The sequence below is a fragment of the Drosophila ficusphila genome, unplaced genomic scaffold (assembly GCF_018152265.1).
Source record: "Drosophila ficusphila isolate 14025-0441.05 unplaced genomic scaffold, ASM1815226v1 contig_220, whole genome shotgun sequence".
NCBI lineage: Eukaryota > Metazoa > Arthropoda > Insecta > Diptera > Drosophilidae > Drosophila > Drosophila ficusphila.
In genome coordinates, this window is record NW_025064118.1 from 965,118 (window position 1) to 987,035 (window position 21,918).

A 21,918-nucleotide genomic window follows, 5' to 3' on the forward strand; every position below is an offset into this window, starting at 1 on the left:
TCGTATTTTATGTTAACAAATTTAAATACCAAATACTAAGATTGATCTTGGTTAAGAAATTACATTAAGATTAAGCTGCATTGCTATCATTTGAATATCCTGTAACATATACAATTTTGAAATGTCTGTTTGTCTGCAATAACCCGATGCTAACGCCAGAATTTAAGAATTTAAGATTTTCTGTTCCTCTTATTTAACCGACTAAAAGGACTTAATATAATACGGCTTTATAGTAACATAAACATAATTGAGCTCGGAAAACCGAAAACTCAGACATATCTCAGATTGGTTTCATCTTTTTAATTATATTTTCAGTTAGATTTCTAGGCATTGCCTTTTTTTTCCAATCTTCTACCCCTCAAAATTTTTCTTTAATTCAAAAGGGTTTTCGTTGCTACTTAAAACTATATACAAAAACTTGCTAATTTTTTTTTTATTTTTTTGCATGCTGAGAAACAATTTGTCAGTAGATTGTTGATAGAATTATTCACTAATAAAACTGTTGTCGTCCGAGTTATCCATAAGTCAAAGGATAAGCGAAATATATGGATTGTTACAATTGGTTTAGCCTGTGTTTTGTCCTTTAGATACTTTGGAGATAAGACTATCTGAATATTCGCTTTAGTTCCCAAAGTAGTTTTCTCCTTGTGTACACAACTGTTTGTAGTGAACTAGTAATTGTTACCTTAAGTTTTAATTTATTTTAGTTATGCGCTTAAACATACAGATTAAGAATGTATATTTATGTGTGCATTCCCGGCTTGAGTGATTAAAGCTGTTCTTTACTGTTGTTGTTTCTGTCTCTTTTTGTCACTGTTCTTGGTGTTGTTCTTTTCTTCTTACCTAATGTACGCTTAGATTCGTGTGGTGAATGCCTTCCGGCAAGGTCTCGACGCCCGTTACGGTGATCACACCAATACGTCCCTGGCAGAGGTGCTGCGCAAGCAGACTTCGTTGAGCAAACGGCTTTCGGAGACATCGTCCATTGAGTATGCCGACAATATACCAGATGAGCTGACCGTACCGGAAATCGACGTCGAACGTTTGTCATCGCACAGTCACACTGAAACCGCAGTTTAAACTGATTGGCATTTGTATGCTAATAAAAATACCAACAAAACATTTCTTAAAGGAGATATTCAAATTTAACTTGACCACACAGCTCGACTATGAGTGCACAAACTTATATGAAATTGTTAATTTTTAGTTACCAGTCCTGCTTTGATTTACCTGTAACTCAAACTACATAAACAAATGTAAAAAATCCTTTAAGAGCCAAATTCATTCAAAATCTTATTGTTTAAAATAAATCTAACGCAGATCTATCGCAGATTAACAATAAACATTTTGCTGCAAGTATGTGTGTTATCGGAAAATACATAAAATATTAATCGTATACACAGGCGCCATTGTTATCGTTGTTTCCCAATACAAATTGAAATGCAAACGAACAAAAATTATACCTTACACCCAAACCATTACATATTATTATATTTAATAAATGAATCGATAAATAGAAATACTGTTTTGTGCTTATTGGAATGATTTATTGGTTTATCCGGCTCGAAGGACCAAAAAATGAAGTGCTGGGGCGTCCGACTTGAAGGCAGCAAACTCCTGGTGGGCAGCGACGGCTGGCGGTGGAGGCTGTGGGGGCAAGAAAAACACTCGGCGATCGCGGAAAAGAAAAGTCTTTAGATTTCAATCGTGGCGCGGACCGGCCGGGCGTTTATTCACTGCGTTGATGTATTTGGTACTAACTTAAGCTATTCTAAGCTAGGCGTTTGAAGGCGCAGCGGAGACTTCTTGCGCTCGGGGAGTGGAGAGCCTGGACCATGCAACAATTATACAAGGTAGTCCCTTCGGCTGCAGAATTGTTCGGGTTCACTCCCCTATCGACCCGAACGCTCGGGTTTTCGTAGGAAAACACTCTTTCTCTCGCTCTAATTGTAGTGTCGATAGGGGAGTAACGAGCCGACGGGACTAACTTGTGTAGTTGTACCATGGACGCACTTAAATATGTAAGCGCAGGCATGATACAATTATACAAGGTAGTCCACTCGGCTTGCCGAAGTCGTTCGGGTTTGGTCCCTTATTTTCCTTGTGCGTGCCTGCTTGTATGTAGCCGTTTCACTCACACTTGCTTGTCAAAGCTAAAAATAGGGGACTATGGATTTTGCCGAGTGGACTACCTTGTATAATTGAATCATGAGCGCAGGTCGCGATCGTACGAGCAGAGGACGGCGGCAGAGAAGCGAAAGAAGTGCAAGAACTTTGGCTGGCGATTAGTTTTGCGCGTCAGAGAAGATCAATTATCTCCGAGGCCCAGCTCCGTAAGCACGTATTTTTCCGGCACCCGTTCATCGCGGCTCTGCGCTACGCATCTATAACTATAACTCTTTATAGGAAGTGTTTAATTTTACGGTGATTAACGCCCAATGGTATAAAAACTATTTGACTCTTTTTAGGGTAAAGTTTTCACACAACTTGGCTTACAGAAAGCGTACATCCGTTTTTGAGCTGAATAGCTAACGCAATTGACTTTTTTTAAACGCCGACGAAATTCCAGACTGTGTAATTAGGTACTACCCGTCGCCCTGTGTAGACTTCACCAGTTATTTACCTTATCCACATCAAACTTCCACTACCCCCACTTGCAACATAGTTGTTAATTAGTTACATCTCTATGACAACATGGACATGCCCCTGGCGCTGTAATAATGTAAATAATAGTTATACGGATTATTTTAAAATAATTTTTATTTTTACAACAAGCAAATAAAAAAATGTATTTACAACAAGAAACGAGCTATCTTCGGTGAGCTGAATCTTAGATATCCCTGCAGTCGACACAAATGTTGAGCGAAAAAAAATATCGAAGTTATAATGATTTTTCTATTTCCATTTCGCCACGGCGAACCGGAGCAGTTAGAACTTAAATGCAGAAAAAAAAAACTAAGCTCATAAAAATCTATATTTTTTTTTTCGAAATTTAAGAGATGTAAGAAAAGTCTATTTACAAAAATGTATGCTTATATTATAAAAATCAACGATGTTACAATTTTGTTGCATTAATTTAATATAGATTTTTTATTTTTTCTTATAATACAATAGCCCTTTTTTTTTTTTTTTTTTTTAAATTTGTTTCTTGATTAGATTGTAATTTAACTTGATATATGATCATGTATTACATCCCTCTGTTTTAAAGGAAAGGCATTCCCATAGGAAATGCATTCCCATAGGAAAGGCATTCCCATAGGAAAGGCATTCCCATAGGAAAGGCATTCCCATAAGAAAGGCATTTGTGATGACTGCAATGGTATATTAGCTCTAGCTTGCCGAAGCCAGCTTTCATTCATGTTTATACCCGAATTTTAGCTCCTATACAATAGTTCCCAAAATTGCGACGTTTATGCGGACAAAATGACAGACTTACACCGGCCTGATCAAGAATATATAAAAACTTTATGGAGTCGAAGGTCGAAAGAGCTACGACCTGTTACACGTTTATTCAATGACTTATTTGTTAATATTAATTAAATGATTATTAACTGGAAAAATCTAAATGTTTCTATATATACACGAATCCTTTCTTTAGTTTCTCAAGTTATGCATGGTGATAAAATAAATTAAATATAATAATACGCTTTAAAAATAAAAAAAACTTTGAAACCGAAGAACCACTCAGTAACATATTTTGTGTGATACATAAATTTTTTAAATGTAGGTTCTCAAACGCTATGTCGATTCATAACTTGTCAACAAGGCAGCATCCACGGGCTCTAAGCAACTGGGACACGTAAGACTTCTCAATAGCCAATCGTCTATACAGTTGACGTGATAAATATGCATACAAGGTAGATAGCGCACAGCTTCGTCGACGCAAAACTCAGCCATGCAAATCACACACTCTCGTGCTTTCTTCGAGTTTCCATCATATGTTCCTATAGGCAAATGTTGCATCAATCCAATACGCTTGGCAATCTTAACTTGGTTCTCATCAGAAAGTTGACGATTGGCAGATAATGGTGGGCGAATATCGGAAGCTGAAGTCGTGGGATAAAGCCTTTGCTGAAATTGTTCGTCCTGCTGAAATATATTATAAAGAACTTAAAGATTAAAGAATAAAGAACTTAAAAATTTATACTTACATGGTATATTGGTTGCGACCCGCTTTCTTGCCCAGTCGTACTATCACTGCCTCGCAATAGCGAAATGTCATCTGATGTTCCCACTTTTAAGCAGTTACCCATTTTATCCGTTTAATTGAGATCCAAACTGAAATTAAAAAATATTAAATTACCCATTTTATATTTTGTTCTACAATTTTGAAGCACGAATAAAACCATGGAAATAAATTAAAATATTAATATAAATAAAAAATACATACTATAAAAAAAAAAAAAAAAAAATTTATTAAGCAAGAGTTTATATTACATTAGCAGCAGAAGGTCGAACAATCAATCATAACACAGCCACAAAAAAAAAAATATTTTTTCGGGCCTGGTGGTCAGACCATGTTTACTATATGTTTTCGGGGTCGCTGAATTCGAATCCGAGGTCCAAAAAACCCCAGTACGTCAGGGTTCTGACATAATCTCAAAAAACCTCATACAAAATTATATTCGAGTCCGTGGGCCAGACCATGTTTATTATATGTTTTCAGGGTCGCTGAATCCGAATCCGAATCCGAGGTCTAAAAAACTCCAGAATGTCAGGGTTAAAAAAAAAGTTTCTACTTATCGAGACCGAGACTTCGAATTCCGTAAATTTTTTGAGGTTATGTCGTAACCCTGACTTTCTGGAGTTTTTTAGACCTCGGATTCGGATTCAGCGACCCTGAATACATATAATCAGGGCTAACAGAGTTATGTTCTTAAAAACGTAAAAATATGTATGGATTTATGGACGAAAAAATAGAGATATATGGACGAAATATGGACGAAAAAGTTGACAAATATGGAATAAAATGGAAAAACATGGATAAATATTTGTATTATAGACGCAAAAAGGGATAAATATAGGTATAAAAATGGATAACCGTAGACGATTATATCGATCATATTAACTTTTTATGACAATTAACAATTAGAAATCGCGAGATTTGTCTCAAAGATCATTGCAGAACAATATGACATGTTGTGTCAGATTAGTAAAAACAAAACTGTAGTATGCTCACATATGGGGTACACACTGTACCACTTATGTATATCACTGCAACATTGTGGCGTTTGGTTATGGCCAAATATTCCCAGCACTTCAAGTGCAGAGTAATTCGACCCACACAACAATGTTATGAGCATCCTAAATGCTGAGCCGGCATGTCTGCATGCGCGGCCGATCATTCGTTTACAGTGTGAGCATAACACTCTCCCTCTCATGCGCGCCCGCTGCTTGCGCCGCTCATATACACTTATGCATAAGCGTTGGCCGCTGCTCTGCAGCGGCACACGTACATTAATATACATGTTTATATACATAAACGTTTGGCCGCGGCGCTGCTCGCGCAGCTATATGAATTGTGAGCCAAGGCCAATATATCTTAAGCAGAGAGCCACATTATGAAGTGGAGCTCCAATCTATAAGGTTTATACGAAAATGTTTTAATAAATATATAATGCAAAAATGAACTAACCGCAGTGTTTTACAAATTTAATCAAAAACTATTACATGGCGACCGTGACATGGTCACAACTTCGGATGTGTGAAAAAAGAGCGCCAAGCGCGCGGTATCTGAAACCGAGTTCTTTGTGTATTTAAAATATTCATATACAACAAATGCGAATAGAAACAACGCCGGTAGAAATATAAATATTTTACTTCAAAATATGGGAATTACTAAGAATCCAAAGCTAAGTGGAATTTATGGAAAAACACAACAATTGAAGTGCTAATCACAAACGCAGATATACAACCTAAAAATATCAGGATTAACCAAATAAAGAAAATTTGTACGAGCCTGTGCGATGACCAGCACCGGCGCCGCCTGAGTCAAAAAGGCCAATAATAATAATAAAAAAAAAAAAAAAAAACGTATACAATCATCAACCATAAACCTGTGCGATGACCGGCACCGGTACCGATATATATATATATATATAAAAATAAAAACAAGAAGAAGAGCGCGGGAGGCATAGGACCGCCCCCTGTGCCGCCGTTGGAAGCTGTATCAAAGTGCGGGAGGCATTGGACCGCCCCCTGTGCCGCCGTTGGAAGCTATATCAAAAGCGCGGGAGGCATTGGACCGCCCCCTGTGCCGCCGTAGGAGAAGTTATATCAAAGCGCGGGAGGCATTGGACCGCCCCCTGTGCCGCCGCTGGAAGCTGAGAAGAACAGAAGTTATACCAAAGCGCGGGAGGCATTGGACCGCCCCCTGAGCCGCCGCTGGAAGCTGAGAAGAAAGAAGAAGGCGCAATAACAACAACAAATTTTTTTTTATAAATAAAAAATTGAAATGATATATATAATGTACATATTTTATAAGTAAATCCCAATTTGGCACAAGGCGTTTACGCAAGCCTTATTGGTAATATTAAGAACTAACAAAATACCCCAATCCCAACCATAAACTCATCACTAACAATATGAGATGGTATAAATTTAAACTAAGAAATTAACGTAGCTTGAAATGTAAACCAGTTTGAAAATTTGTTCATGTAAGCCATCTCATATACACTAACAACTCATACCACCAGCTAGGAATCAGGATAAATTTTTTTTTCTCTTCCATTTTCTTTTTTTTTCCTCTCTTATTTTTTTTGTTAGTGAGATTTTATTTTTTTGTTTTGAATAGAACCCTGTTAAAATGGGTAGCTGGTTTAGCTCCGAAGAGAGCCAGGCAAAAGACAATACAGCCAATGTCATTAATGACATAAAAATTGTTGATCACACAGATGACATTAAGTCTCTGTGGATATTGCTTTTAGTGATTGCCATTACAAACGTAATCAATTTAATTCTCAAGATTTATGCTCAGCATAATAAGAAACTAAAGAAAAGATATCAGAGCAGGGCCAATGATTTAGATAAAATATAAAAGAAAATATATAAAAAAAAAAAAAAAAATATATATATACATATATTATATATAAATAAACATAATGAGTCAGTTCCTTCGACATAATGTCAAAAACTCTCCAGGAAGCAATTAAAGAGAACCCTTTAGCGGGCCCAAAACCGCTCACAATTAAAGAATATAAAGAAAGAACTGGGGAATTAAGAAAAATTCGAGAAAGGGAAGAAAAACTGACAGAAATCCCTAAGGTAAAAATTCCCAAAAGAGGGGGAGGCGTTAGAGTTGCTGCAATCAGAAAAAGAGCAGGACTAAAGGACGCGTTAACTAGGTGCACAGACCCTAAACGACGTGCAGAAATATCTGCAGAGATTACAAAAATAAATAGGGAAACCAAAAGAAAAGCATCTAAGAAAATAACTGCCTCCACTAATGGCAACCTGGAAGGAGGTAAAAAACAAGCAGGACCTAGCTGCTCAAACAAATAATAACTAAAACGATTAAGACTATAAATCATTAAAATATATATTCAAAAAACCTAATAAAAACCTATCTATTACATTTGGAAAAAATAAAATATTGCAGATACAAACTATATGATCAAAAGACATGAATACCCAAGAGGTAATTGCAAAAGTTTATGAAAGGGATAGTCTCTTCGCTGAACGTATTCAGCAATTGGTCTCAACGACCCCAACAAAAATTAGTGAGCTAGAATATAATTATTTGGATATTTTTAATCTTGACACATCGCCATTAATTCATTGCTCTGCGACGCAGAAGGCAATTATATTGAGTACAATACCAGGTATTCATGTAAGATCGGTTATAGATGATCATGACATACTGGGTAGAACTCTTATAATGGTAGTTTACAGGAAATAATTCATATCCATACGATAATGGAATGGAATGAGTTATACAAGGAATTACAAAATTTAAAAAGTGATTTCGACAAATCTTATAAGTCGTTAACACAAAATAGAACGATTCAGCAAGTAACAATAAATAAACATGCTGAAATATTAGTGGCTCGCTTTAATACAGCGCGTACGCTTATACATGACCAGAGAGACCGTTTAGACAAAACTCATTGGTCCCAAGTATCAAAATTCCTGATAAAACTTCGTTCAAACCTAATAACAATAAAACGAAGGTACAACTTAACTATCTCGGTACCAACGATACTGAACACCCCGTTAACAGTAGAAACCGATCAGGAATACTCAGACACACCTGAGGTCGACCCTTTAGAGGCCGAAGACTCCGATCAACATTCTCCCGAAATTGAGGAGACGGATTTAAACAATCTGACTATACCGGCTATTCTTATCCAATCTGAATTTTCAGATCAGGAACAAACCGATTCTGACACCGGTGCTAGTGTAATTGAGCAAAAGCCTTACATCATGGTGGACGAATCGGCAGCCCAACGGGCATATATCAAAGACATTTCTCACGCTGTGCCGGAATTTGATGGAAAGAAAATCCATCTGCAAAGATTCATTACGGCAATTAAGTTAGTTGATCTAACAAAAGGCAATTATGAATCAATTGCAATAGAGGTCATAAAGTCAAAAATAATTGGCTCAACCCTCTATAAAGTACAAAATGAAACTACAATAAAAGAAATAATCAAAAAATTGCAAGACACAATTGTAGGCGAAACTTCTGACGTTGTAAAGGCAAAAATGTCAAACGTATATCAGAAGGGAAAAACAGCCACACAATTCACAACCGAAATGGACAATCTAAGGAAGCTTCTGGAATCATCGTATATTGACGAAGGATTACAACCCGAGCTCGCTGAAAAATTCAGCACTAAAGAAGCTATCAACGCAATGACTAGAAACTGCGAAAACGGGAAACTGAAGACCATCCTGGAAGCTGGCACATTCCCAACAATGAATGATGCCGTAAGCAAATATATAAATTGCAGCACACAAATGACTGGCAATGCCAGCACAGTATTCTACACTCAGAGAGGACATGCATATCGTGGTAATTACAGAGGTAATTATCGCGGCAGAGGCTATGGCCGTGGATATGGTAACAACTATAACCGCAATAATGGCCAGCCGAACTACTACAATTCGAACTCCAGAGGAAACAACAGTTACAGAGGTAACAGTCGCTCAAATGGAGGAAACAACACGAACAATTCAAATAACAATAACGTGAGGGTAGCCCAGAATACTTCGGGAAACTCCCAGCAACCCTTAGATACTCAACAACAATAAACCATAAGATTCACACCATCAATCTCAGTCAAAACATATTCGTATGTTTTAATAATGTTGTAACAGGCAAGGAACTTGTATTTCTAGTAGACACAGGTGCAGAAATATCACTTATTAAAGAAAATTCTGACGTCTTTCACGACATAAAATCAGACAACCTTATAAACATTCAAGGCATTAGCCAGGTAGTTACTAAATCAGTGGGTCAAATTTCCATTGAGATCCAAACTGATAAATATATAATTCCACACAATTTTCATATTGTAAGTTTACATTTCGCTATTCCCTGTGATGGAATACTAGGAATCGATTTTATCAAAAAATATAACTGTCAATTAGACTTCAAGCCATCAGAAGATTGGCTTATAATTAGACCTAATAACCTTAAATTTCCGATTTATGTTCCAATAACATACAGTTCTGGCAATAACTCCATGATTCTGCCAGCAAGATCCGAAGTTGTCCGAAAAATTAAAATAGACTCCACGGAAGACAGTATATTGATTCCAAACCAAGAAATTCAGCATGGTATATACATAGCAAATACCATAGCAACACCTCAAAGCGCATTCATAAGACTACTTAATACAACCAACGATGATCAAGTAGTCAGCGTGAATAAATTAAAATATGAACCACTTTCAAACTACGATGTAGTAGATTCCAATGAAATAAATAGAGAAAAGTCTGTACTATCTATACTTTCAAAAAACTTCCCACAACAATTTAAAACCCAACTTTTAAGCCTATGTACACATTATAGCGATGTATTCGGACTAGAAACCGAATCGATAAGCACTAATAATTTTTATAAACAAAAACTGAGATTGAAGGATGATGAACCGGTATACATTAAAAATTACAGAAACCCCCATAGCCAAAAAGACGAAATTCAAGCACAAGTTCAAAAATTAATTCAAAATAAAATTGTGGAACCATCTGTATCTGCGTATAACAGCCCACTCTTGTTAGTTCCGAAAAAGTCTCTTCCAGGCTCAGACAAGAAGAAATGGCGATTAGTTATTGACTACCGTCAAATTAATAAAAAACTGTTGTCCGATAAATTTCCGCTCCCAAGAATTGATGACATTCTAGATCAACTAGGTAGAGCAAAATATTTTTCATGTCTCGACTTAATGTCAGGTTTTCATCAAATTGAACTTGAAAAAAGTTCAAGGGATATAACTTCTTTTTCAACAAGTAATGGTTCGTATCGCTTCACGCGATTACCATTCGGTTTAAAGATAGCGCCAAACTCTTTTCAGAGAATGATGACTATAGCATTCTCTGGACTAGATACTTCCCAAGCATTCCTTTATATGGATGATCTTATTGTCATTGGTTGTTCTGAAAAGCACATGCTTAAAAATTTAACAGATGTTTTCGAAAATTGCAGAAAGTACAACCTGAAATTACATCCTGAAAAATGCTCATTTTTCATGCACGAAGTCACTTTTCTGGGACATAAATGCACTGATAAAGGAATCTTGCCTGACGACAAAAAATACGACGTCATAAAAAATTATCCAGTCCCACATGATGCGGACAGCGCTAGAAGATTCATTGCATTTTGCAATTATTACAGACGTTTTATTAAAAACTTTGCCGATTATGCACGTCACATAACTAGGTTATGCAAAAAGGACGTAAAATTTGAATGGACAGCTGACTGCCAGTATGCATTCGAACACCTTAAATCGGCTTTAATAGAACCAACTTTGTTACAATACCCAGACTTCAGCAAAGAATTTTGCATAATAACAGATGCTAGTAAGCAAGCGTGTGGAGCAGTCTTAACTCAAAACAAAAATGGACTCCAACTTCCAGTTGCATACGCATCAAGATCATTTACCAAAGGAGAAAGTAACAAAAGTACAACAGAACAAGAGCTTGCAGCAATTCATTGGGCAATAACGCACTTCAGACCATATGTTTATGGTAGACACTTCACTGTCAAGACAGATCACAGACCACTTACATACTTATTTTCCATGGTAAATCCCAGTTCAAAATTAACGCGAATAAGACTTGAATTAGAAGAATATAATTTCACAGTAGAGTATCTAAAGGGTAAAGACAATCATGTAGCCGATGCGTTATCAAGAATAACCATCGAGGAACTACAAAATATCACCAAGAATGTAAAAAAAGTCACTACAAGATTACAAAGTAGACAGAAATCCTGCGCAGGAGATAAAGAAATAGAGTTGCCTAGGCAACCTATAGAAAAAGCTTCAAAGCCCAACGTATTCGAAGTCATTCATAATGACGAGGTACGAAAAGTAGTGACCTTGCACGTAAAAAATACGATATGTCTTTTTAAACATGGAAAAAAAATTACTGCAAGATATGATGTTAGCGATTTATATACCAATGGAGTCCTTGACTTAGGTCAGTTTTTCCAAAGGCTTGAAACGCAAGCCGGTATACATAAAATCAGCCAACTCAAAGTGGCACCGTGGGAAAATATTTTTGAACACGTTTCATTAGATAATTTCAAGATAATGGGCAATAAAACATTAAAATCATTAAGAGTAGCGCTACTCAACCCGGTGACCCAAATAAATTCTGAAAAAGAAAAAGAAGCTATACTGTCTACATACCATAACGAACCCATTCAAGGAGGTCACACTGGCATTACCAAAACTTTGGCCAAAGTCAAAAGACATTACTTTTGGAAAGGTATGACTCGATATATTAAAGAGTACATACGGAAATGTCTAGAATGTCAAAAAGCGAAAATAACCACGCATACAAAGACCCCATTAACTATTACGGAAACACCACTAGCAGCTTTTGACAGGGTAATCGTGGATACGATCGGTCCACTGCCTAAGTCTGAACAAGGGAATGAATACGCAGTTACTTTAATCTGCGATTTAACAAAATATCTAATTGCCATTCCAATTGCTAATAAAAGTGCAAATACTGTTGCAAAAGCAATATTTGAAAATTTTATTCTAAAGTACGGTCCAATGAAGACGTTCATTTCGGACATGGGAACAGAATACAAAAATTCAATTATACAAGACCTATGCAAATACCTGAAAATAAAAAATATTACATCAACTGCACACCACCACCAGACAGTTGGAACAATAGAAAGAAGTCATAGAACCTTTAATGAATACATACGTTCATATATATCGGTGGATAAAACTGATTGGGACGTATGGCTTCAATATTTTGTATATTGTTTCAACACGACCCCATCTATGGTACATAACTATTGTCCATATGAATTAGTCTTTGGAAAAACTAACAATTTACCAAAGCATTTCAATACCATTAATAATATAGAAGTAATCTACAATATAGAAGATTACGCTAAAGAAAGTAAGTACAGGTTAGAAGTAGCATACAAAAGAGCAAGGATAATGATAGAAGAATATAAGAAAAAGAATAAGGAGCTATATGATAAAAATGTTAGAAATATAGAAATTTCGGTAGGAGATAAAGTACTATTAAAAAATGAAGTAGGGCATAAGCTAGAATATAAATATACAGGTCCGTACACGGTAACGGAATTAGGGGAAAACGAAAACGTTTTAATTTCAAATAATAAAAACAAAAAACAAACAGTTCATAAGGATAGACTAAAACTTTTTGTAGAATAAAGTTTCTAATATAGAATTTCCGTAGAAAGTTAACACAAAAAAAAAGAGAGAAAAAAACGGATCCAAAAAAAAAAAAAAAGGAAAAATTTTTTCATTTAAATTCATAAATTCATTTCTATAATTTCATCAATCATAAGTAATACCACAAGTTTAATTTTTACTACTAATTAAAACATTTCTAAATAACGTAAAAACTAACAAAATAACTACATTTTATTACGTTATTTTTCTAAAGGGGGGAGATGTAGTATGCTCACATATCGGGTACACACTGTACCACTTATGTATATCACTGCAACATTGTGGCGTTTGGTTATGGCCAAATATTCCCAGCACTTCAAGTGCAGAGTAATTCGACCCACACAACAATGTTATGAGCATCCTAAATGCTGAGCCGGCATGTCTGCATGCGCGGCCGATCATTCGTTTACAGTGTGAGCATAACACTCTCCCTCTCATGCGCGCCCGCTGCTTGCGCCGCTCATATACACTTATGCATAAGCGTTGGCCGCTGCTCTGCAGCGGCACACGTACATTAATATACATGTTTATATACATAAACGTTTGGCCGCGGCGCTGCTCGCGCAGCTATATGAATTGTGAGCCAAGGCCAATATATCTTAAGCAGAGAGCCACATTATGAAGTGGAGCTCCAATCTATAAGGTTTATACGAAAATGTTTTAATAAATATATAATGCAAAAATGAACTAACCGCAGTGTTTTACAAATTTAATCAAAAACTATTACAAAACTACGGCGTTTGTCACTCAATATGTGTTTATATGATGAAAATGAACGCTCAACATCGCAAGATGTAACAGGAGCATTTGCATATGCATTCAGGATAAGATCGTCACCTTCTGTAGAACTATCAACTGAATCTTAAAATATAAACTGCATCATAATTGTTACATTCGATGATACATATTTTGATTGATGTTTTGTTTACATTATTTATTATCGAGTAAAAGGCAAACGACAGAAATTTCATAATTTGAGCCAAACATATCTTTCTAAAGGTTTTCAGACACTTTAATGCTCAAAATATGGATTTATTCAAGTGATTGTGTAAAATATGGATTTATAGGAAAAAAGGCGAAAATATGGAAATAAATATTTTTTCATTTAAAAACATAACTCTGCATATACGGACCCACGGACTTGAATATAATTTTGTATGAGGTTTTTTGAGGTTATGTCAGAACCCTGACGTGCTGGGGTTTTTTGGACCTCGGATTCGGATTCAGCGACCCCGAAAACATATAGTTAACATGGTCTGACCTCCAGGCCCGAAAAAATATTTTTTTTTGTGTGGCTGTGTAATTAATTACCTCAAAATTAAATATAATAAAATTTCAATTTTAAACAGAATAATTAAAATCACAATTATTCAATTATTCAGTTGGCAAGACTATCTGACGGGAGTTAAGAAATGTTGTAAATTTATACTGTTATATAAACTTTTTCTTTATAAAAAATATTTCCTTGTTTTTTTATTTTTTTTTTTTTTAAGCTGTTGTTTATTTTTTAATTTTAAGTACATTTATTAATTATTTCTTTGGGGACGTAAGGTATTGAAATGTTTCTAACGAATCGATTCTTAGTCAATCATTTCATTTGAACAAAAATAACATTATGACATATTTGTTTTTCATCAGACAAGCATAATTTTTGGAATATAGTTTTGTAACGACTCTTGAAATACGAATTAAATTTCATTAAAATCGGGCGACTATATCATATAGTTGTCAAATATGGAAAATAAATAGAAAAATCGTCATAGCTTCGAAGTTGTTTAAACTCAGCTTGCTCAGCATGTGATAATTCCGCAATTACATTTGGATTAGATCGTGAGATCAAACTGTTCCAATAAGATTAAGGGGTTATATACCTTTTTTATTTTCAAAAAATCGAAAATTTTTTTATTGTTTTATATTAAAGAACAACTCTTTGAGAATATTTTCCCAAATTTTCATAGAGATTCGAGCAGTAGAAAAAAGTTACAGCGCTCCTAACCGCGCGCCTCGTAGCGGCTAGAACCGGAACTTGAAACTTTAAACGCGAATATCTCGAAATGGTGTTTCTTGAAAAATGACTTTGCGGTGATAACGATTGGCGGAAAACTACTAAGCCGATTTACTTCAAATTTTTTTTAAATGTTCGTAATGATATTGTCTTGTGCTTGAACGATCGACTTTTCACGCAAGACTTTTTTTTTCGCCGAAATGAATTTTTTAGTGAAATTTCTAGAGACCAAAAAGCTCATTTTTAGCATAAAACGTTCCCGTATGCATAAAAAAATATAAAAATTTTAAATCGTTCGTTCAAGCACAAGATATTACTCTAAACTAATGAAATTTTTTTACTTTTATGGTTTCAGTTGACCGGTTCGACCAGGAGCGTTATCACCGCAAGGCTCTAAAAAAAAAAGGCCTCTAAGGGAAACAGCCACCCCTTAAAAACTAATTGATATTTTTCCACGAAATTTTGCACAAACATAGTTAATAACGTGTACTATCAAAAAATTAAAACACCCGTGTAATTAAATAATTGCTACATACCTAAAAAAAAATTCGAACTTTCCTCTTTTTTTTCGACAAAGAAGGTATATAACCCCTTAAGACGGTGCAACACGTGCAATCACGCAATTTCTTTGTCTTAAGGGGGGAAATACAATTAGAAGGCCTGAAATGAGGGCTATCTTTGGGAGTGGATTGCAAGTAGGGTGTTAAATGAATCTTAGCGATTCTTTTTGCATGTTATTAGGTAATTATTGAGCAATAAAAATCAGTCAAGTTTTTTGAAAAATATTGTAATTAAGCCCATTTATGATCAATAATGTGGAGTCGTGTTTTTAGGGAAGGACTTTGCGCCGTGCAGTCTCCAGGTCCAGGATCACGACTTAAACAAAAAACAGCAACTGGGCTTTAAACTTAAAGGTACAGCGCACACCATGAATTATTCCATATTTGAAAAAAATTATTTTTCCATTAAAAAATTTGAAGTTAAAAAAAATTTTCAAAAATAACGTTTTTTTTTCGACTTTGTTTGTAAAAAAACATGTTATAACAAACAAGTATGAAAAACTGTTATATTCATGGTGTGGAGAATTTAATTTCAAACATAATGCAAAAAACCGCATTCGATTAAAATAAAATCTCTGACCTGTACATTGCACGGCGACTTTGAAAACACGACTTTTCAGGAGAAGCGTTTAAAGTTTACTTTTGTGCATGTCCGCCATATGACACACCCTCACTAAATTGTGTATAACTTTGAAAATAAGGACCGGACGGCTTTATGCTTTTAAAGGCTTATTCTCAGACATATTTAGAGTACATTACACCAAAAAAAAATTTTTCGAAAAAAAAAAATTTCTAATTGTATTTCCCCCCTTAATTCGTTAGGAAATTATGGTGCCGATTTGGTGTTTATAATCCACTTAGAGATCTGGTTTTGATATTTGAATCTATTTAATCTTCTCCGCTCAGCGCTTGGTTGCCGCATTTGCTGCGAACGAGCTGCTCTGTCAACTTCTGACTGTAAGGCTCGAAATTCACCGTTATGTTGCAGCATGTACTGTAATCGAATTCCTCTGTTTTCTTCTGATGGTGAGGCTCTATACTGTTCCATATATAGTCGCCTTTAATTTTCTCGACCTTTTCGTCAGTCGATAATCCTGAAAGTTTTTTTTTTTTAGTTTTTCCCTTGTATTGCATTTTATAGATGGGACTAATAAGAGCAGCGTAAGAGCAGAGGATCAAAATCGCAATATCAAAACGCTTAACCATTAACATGAGTTAAAGATGCGCCGTACAGGGTAAAACTTTGCTGACCTTTATAGATATAAATTGTATATATCTGGTCGAAATGAAAAAAACTCTACATAAAATAAATTTTGGCACATCCTTCGATATGCCGTTATTATTCTCCAACCGCGTGATCGGGTGCAATTTACACCGATGTCCCGTTGGCCGTTCGTCCAAACCATGGTACAACTATACAAGGTAGTCCCGTCGGCTTTTTCTTCCCCCTACCGACACTACAATTAGAGCGAGAGAAAGAGTGTTTTCCCACGAAAACCCGAGCGTTCGGGTCGATAGGGGGAAAGAACCCGAACGATTTTGCAGCCGACGGGACTACCTTGTATAATTGTACCATGGTCCAAACTCCGCAGTGTACCGTTTTACACCTTCGTCCCAGCCGTCTGAAGTCCAAGGTCCCAAGCGGCACCGTTATTTTCAGGCTTCTCCGCCCTGCGCCAGTCGAAGGTCCGATATTTCACGCTCGACCTGGATGGTTTCGGCCGTCCAACCTCCTCCGGTGTTGCCATAGGCTGTTTCCCCTACACCTTATTATCTTGTATTTTAACCATTTGTTGAGAATTAGAGTGGAGTATCAACATATAGAGGATGATTTGGCACCTCACGTTCTAGCAGATAATGAAGCTTGTTTGTTCTGAGCTATTTCTTTTGAACGAGAAAGAAAATTTTGAAGATTCTGGCGCTCCCTATAAATTAAATTTTCATCCGAGTAATCATTTTAACAATCAATCAAAAATAATACTGGCAGGTTTTGCAAACTCTTAAAATAACCATTCAACTGCTGAAGTCATCCGATTTAAACTACGTTATAATTTTTGTTTATTTTTTTTATATAGTTTTTTTTCCGATCTTTCAGCTATATGATGTAGTCATTCAATTTTGATGAAAATAAATGCGAAATTTAAGAGTCCTAAGAAAACACCGTTTTAAAAAAATCGTGTCTCTATGATAATCAACTGGACTTTATGCGATCTGAGTTGTGCCCTTCAATGCGTTGCAAACTTCCGACTAAAAATATAAAATATAAATATAAAAATGAGTTTTTCCCAATCATTTGATAAGCTAGTATTGTTTGTGCAGTAGCGTATACTTTTGGACTAATTGTACACAACAACAATTACATATGTTTTCATTGCTGTTAATTTGACACATTTATATAAGTCTTTTTGCAAAAAAAATATACAGAAACGTATTCCTCTCAAACTCTTGACATAATATGATACCAATTTACGTACCTTTTTAAGTATTTGCCTATTTTAAAACAAATACTCCTTGGTCAACAATGTTGTCTTTGTCAGTGTGGCCGTACAGCACAAAAAACCTATGTTTGTCCCGAAACAGTTACATTTGACTTTTCCCACTACGAAGATAACCACATTAGGACCGGTTCACGCTGGACATGCTCATTGCGTTTTTCAGTTGTGTTGAAGTAATACATTTCGGTTTTTCTGCTAGAAAACTAGGAAAATTCATCTTAAGCAAGCGATGATGATGATAACGCAAAAGTTAGTTTTACTTACCCGCTTTTCCTTAAAGTCTCTACTTGCTTGTATATGTACCATGTCCACAAAATTGTATACCACCTAGATTTGATGAAACGCACCGGACCTACTTATACAAAATGTGATATTATGTGACACCGTATTTTTTGATGGCTGTTTAGTTCTTTTTAATTTGTTCGCCAAATTAAGTTTTTTGTCTGTGTTCTTTTTCGATTTATTGATAATTTTTTGGATGCTCTTTTCATGTTGATTTGTTTACTGGCCCATCTCAAGCTAAAAGTCCAGGAAAAAAAGATTTAGTCTAAAAATGATCTCACTTAGGTGCAATTGAAGGAATAATCGAATGTAAACAAACTAAGGTGACAAACATTTGTGGAGTCAATGCAAAAACGCTAGGAAGCCATATTTAGAGCCAAAAAAAAATATTTTCAAGGAAAAAAAACAATGATCACGTAGTTAAGAACTTAATGTTAATGTTCGGATCTGAGTGACCGTATTTGCATGTGATGTGCCGATTATTGTAGTCGTCTGGTGGCGGATTATTGCATTTATTGCAATTTGTACACATCGTTTCAATATTTTACTTTATTTTTTGAAGCTGTATTTACCGTGCACCGCACTTGTAAACATTTACCAAAAAATCAAATGGCTATGGCTAATTTAGAAGTGATACCAGTGTGATTAGGCTATAAGTTTAAAATGGGATTTTGCATTGTGCCGATATATTTGGAAAGTGAGAAAAACACCAGAAACTTACCATCGCTAATAAAAAGTTTGAGTTGGCTTAAACATGTAAACGTTGATAATATTATGCGTTTGTGTACGTGGTTGGGTTAAGCAGTCATGGCTGAGGAGACAATTGTTCTTATTTTATTAGTTTTCGTAATGCTTGTTGGGTCATATGCGGCTGGCAGCATTCCGATGTTGATGAAATTAAGCGAGGTTCGTACTAATTTAGAGATAACAATTGCAATCGTAAGGTACATGAAGCTTAAGAAACATGTACGAATTAATTTTTTCACGATATTATATCCATTTAAGGAGAAATTGAAGTGTGTCACAGTGCTGGGTGCCGGCCTACTAGTGGGAACTGCACTAGCCGTTATAATACCAGAAGGTATTCGGTCGTTGTACATGGGTAGTGGGCAACCACAACTGATATCTGACCCTGAACATCAGGATTACTCAAAGACTATTGGACTTTCCCTTGTTCTCGGTTTTGTCTTTATGATGTTGGTGGACATATCACAACGTAAGAGCAATATCGGAAGTGATAAAAAAAGTAATGCCACTCTTACTCTAGGGTTGGTGGTACACGCCGCAGGTACATATATATATATATGAATATAATTTAGTAGAGATGAAACGGATATCCGGTAACTATCCGGTATCCGGCCGCAATGATACTATCCGGCCGAATATCGGATAGCTACGATTTGGCCGGATAGATATCCGGCCGATTTAAAAAAAAAAAACTATAAAATAAACATATTTTTGTTAATTATTTGCTTTATTTAGTTAATCTTAAGTATTAAATTACACAATAGAAAGTAAATGTGATACAAGGAAAAGGAATTAGTACATTTAGTACTCATACTGCACTAAGGGCATATTATGTAGTAGTCTCGTCGGCTGCAGAATTGATCGGGTTACTCCCCTATCGACCCGAGCGTAGTGTTCTCGTAGGAAAACACTCTTTCTCTCGCTCTCATTGTAGTGTCGATAGGGGAGTGACGCAGCCGACGAGACGACCTTGTATAATTGTACCATGGGTACAACTGTTAACTTCACTTCACTCATCAACAAAAAAACCCAAATCAAACCGAGTCCACCCGATCGTTGGCGCGACGTCTACGCAAACGGCTAAGTTTTGCAAAACATTCGGCGGCCGGATATCCGGCTAAAAGGTCGGCCGAATATCCGGTATCCGGCCAAACTGCTATCCGTTTCATCTCTATAATTTAGTCGATGATCGATGATCTTTTAAAATGAATGTTATTAACATTTTGGTTCTTCTGCAGCTGATGGCGTTGCTTTGGGAGCAGCAGCCACCACAAGCCACCAGGATGTTGAGATAATTGTGTTTTTGGCAATTATGCTTCACAAGGCACCGGCAGCATTTGGCTTGGTAACTTTTCTGTTGCATGAAAAACTTGACAGGAAAAAAATTCGACGACACCTTGCAGTGTTTTCACTATCAGCACCGCTCTTAACTATTTTAACATATTTTGGAATTGGCCAGGAGCAAAAAGAGACATTAAATTCAGTTAATGCCACTGGGATAGCTATGCTATTTTCAGCCGGAACGTTCTTGTACGTTGCCACCGTTCATGTTTTGCCAGAGCTTACGCAGAATGGATTTTCACAAACTGATCAGCACGATTATCGTTTGCTAGAAGAATCGCGCGATGAGATAAACGGAAGCCACAGTATACAGGCGTTAAAATACAGTGAATTGCTAATCATGATCTGTGGTGCGCTTCTGCCTCTAATCATAACATTCGGACATAAGCACTAGTAGTAAAAGGGTAATGTTTAATCTAATTTGTGTTTAAGCTCTTAAGAAAATAGTTTAATAAAAATTTACTAGAGGGATGCTTACTATATGTATTCAATCATCATTTAAACAAAATTTCTTTTGATTCTTTATTTTAGTAAAAATTGTATTTTATTTATTTGATTTCATCTCATATAGGTTTAAATGTCTTATCACTTTCACATCTATCAAACATGTTTGTATCCTTAAGATATTTTACCATCTCTAATATACAATTAGTTTATTTGTTGTTCCTTCGAAGCCGGGTGCCTGCCGTCTTCCTGCTGCGAGGTGTGGGGGTTCCACTCGCTAGTCCCCGAAGGTCCTGGGAGGACTAGTACTGTAGAGTACCAGTATATTGACAATTAATTTTTACGGCGAGAGGGTGATTGTGAGCGGTATCTACGCTCAGAAGCAGTGCTGCCAGGTTCATGGTTCAAGAAATACGTACGGAGGGAGAAAAGTAGTGGGGAGAGCGTTCTGAAAATACGTACCCAAGATGACCGCTAATACTCAATGTGTAAGACAAGGGCAGACACGCTGTCAGTATATATATAGGTACATCAGAGAGGTTTAAATACTCTCTCTTATGGTATAATAAGTACAAGGTAGTCTCGTCGGCTTTTTTTTCCCCTATTGGTCACTACAATGAGTGCGAGTAAAAGAGTGTTTTCCTACGGGTTCGGGTCGATAGGGGGAAAAAACCCGAACGACTACCTTGTAGTTATTATACCATGGTTCATATTGTTTGTTTCCTCAATTACGCGCGCATATTCTGAGAGGTCCGCTGTGTGTGACGAATGCGAACTCCTCTCATACTAGAATTTCACCATCAACGATGGGGTTGCACTTAGCCTGCGAATAATCAGTAATGAGGGCCGACGCCAAGGCTAGGAGTAGACAAATTACACTGTGCGACAAAATTTAACGAAATGTTGGTTTAAGTTACTTTTTTGATTGTTTTCGGTTAAGATGCATAAATTATGCACAAAAATATCTATGCCACCTTCTAAGTGATAGGATTTCTTTTTTTATGATAAATTTTATGAAATTATTATTATGAAAATAATTAACACAAAATATTATTTTTTTTTACTTCCAATAAACTATTATTTTTTTTTAAAGTGAATTTTTTTTCCAGATTTTTTTTGGCTTTTTCAGAGGTATCCTCGCGTAACAAGTTCCA

At 36.0% G+C, this 21,918-nt stretch overlaps 4 protein-coding genes across 9 annotated transcripts in view; 3 read left to right on the forward strand and 1 right to left on the reverse strand.

Moving 5' to 3' along the window:
* The window catches only part of LOC108095060 (plasma membrane calcium-transporting ATPase 1), a 39,288-nt gene extending 37,768 nt beyond the window's left edge, over positions 1–1,520 (forward strand). For all 5 annotated transcript variants that reach the window (XM_017195971.2, XM_017195974.2, XM_017195975.2 and 2 more), the window contains one exon: positions 859–1,520. In XM_017195971.2, the coding sequence (XP_017051460.1) occupies positions 859–1,080 (222 nt within the window). In that variant the 3' untranslated portion in view covers positions 1,081–1,520. The remainder of the gene's footprint in view (positions 1–858) is intronic.
* A 1,944-nt stretch (positions 1,521–3,464) lies between these two features.
* On the reverse strand, positions 3,465–18,334 carry LOC108095064 (RING finger protein 11). Of its 2 annotated transcripts, none has more exons than XM_043207605.1 (4): positions 18,215–18,334; positions 17,930–18,153; positions 4,152–4,278; positions 3,465–4,086 (listed from the first exon to the last, which is right to left on the reverse strand). In XM_043207605.1, exons 3-4 carry the CDS (start codon positions 4,251–4,253, stop codon positions 3,739–3,741), a joined length of 450 nt encoding a protein of 149 aa, XP_043063540.1. In that variant the 5' UTR covers positions 4,254–4,278; positions 17,930–18,153; positions 18,215–18,334; the 3' UTR covers positions 3,465–3,738. The 2 variants fall into 2 exon arrangements, with proteins under 2 accessions (XP_043063540.1, XP_043063539.1); XM_043207604.1 differs by having other exon boundaries at positions 3,465–4,089; positions 18,215–18,327.
* Positions 8,755–9,252, forward strand: LOC122319820 (putative uncharacterized protein DDB_G0283051). The gene has a single exon (XM_043207627.1). It carries the CDS (start codon positions 8,755–8,757, stop codon positions 9,250–9,252), a length of 498 nt encoding a protein of 165 aa, XP_043063562.1.
* A 620-nt stretch (positions 18,335–18,954) lies between the features above and the next one.
* Positions 18,955–20,828, forward strand: LOC108098408 (zinc transporter ZIP9-B). The gene is made up of 3 exons (XM_017201302.1): positions 18,955–19,138; positions 19,238–19,520; positions 20,218–20,828. The coding sequence occupies exons 1-3, from the start codon at positions 19,040–19,042 to the stop codon at positions 20,712–20,714; spliced, it is 879 nt and encodes a 292-aa protein (XP_017056791.1). The 5' UTR covers positions 18,955–19,039; the 3' UTR covers positions 20,715–20,828.
* Positions 20,829–21,918: the final 1,090 nt, after the last annotated feature.

Coding starts and splice junctions, on each gene's coding strand:
- LOC108095064 (XM_043207604.1), bottom strand. CDS start 4,253: ATGGGTAACTGCTTAAAAGTGGGAACATCAGATGACATTTCGCTATTG. Junction 4,090..4,151: donor GGTCGCAACCAATATACCAT/GTAAGTATAAAT, acceptor AATATATTTCAG/CAGGACGAACAATTTCAGCA.
- LOC122319820 (XM_043207627.1), top strand. CDS start 8,755: ATGGACAATCTAAGGAAGCTTCTGGAATCATCGTATATTGACGAAGGA.
- LOC108098408 (XM_017201302.1), top strand. CDS start 19,040: ATGGCTGAGGAGACAATTGTTCTTATTTTATTAGTTTTCGTAATGCTT. Junction 19,139..19,237: donor TGTTGATGAAATTAAGCGAG/GTTCGTACTAAT, acceptor TATCCATTTAAG/GAGAAATTGAAGTGTGTCAC. Junction 19,521..20,217: donor GTTGGTGGTACACGCCGCAG/GTACATATATAT, acceptor GTTCTTCTGCAG/CTGATGGCGTTGCTTTGGGA.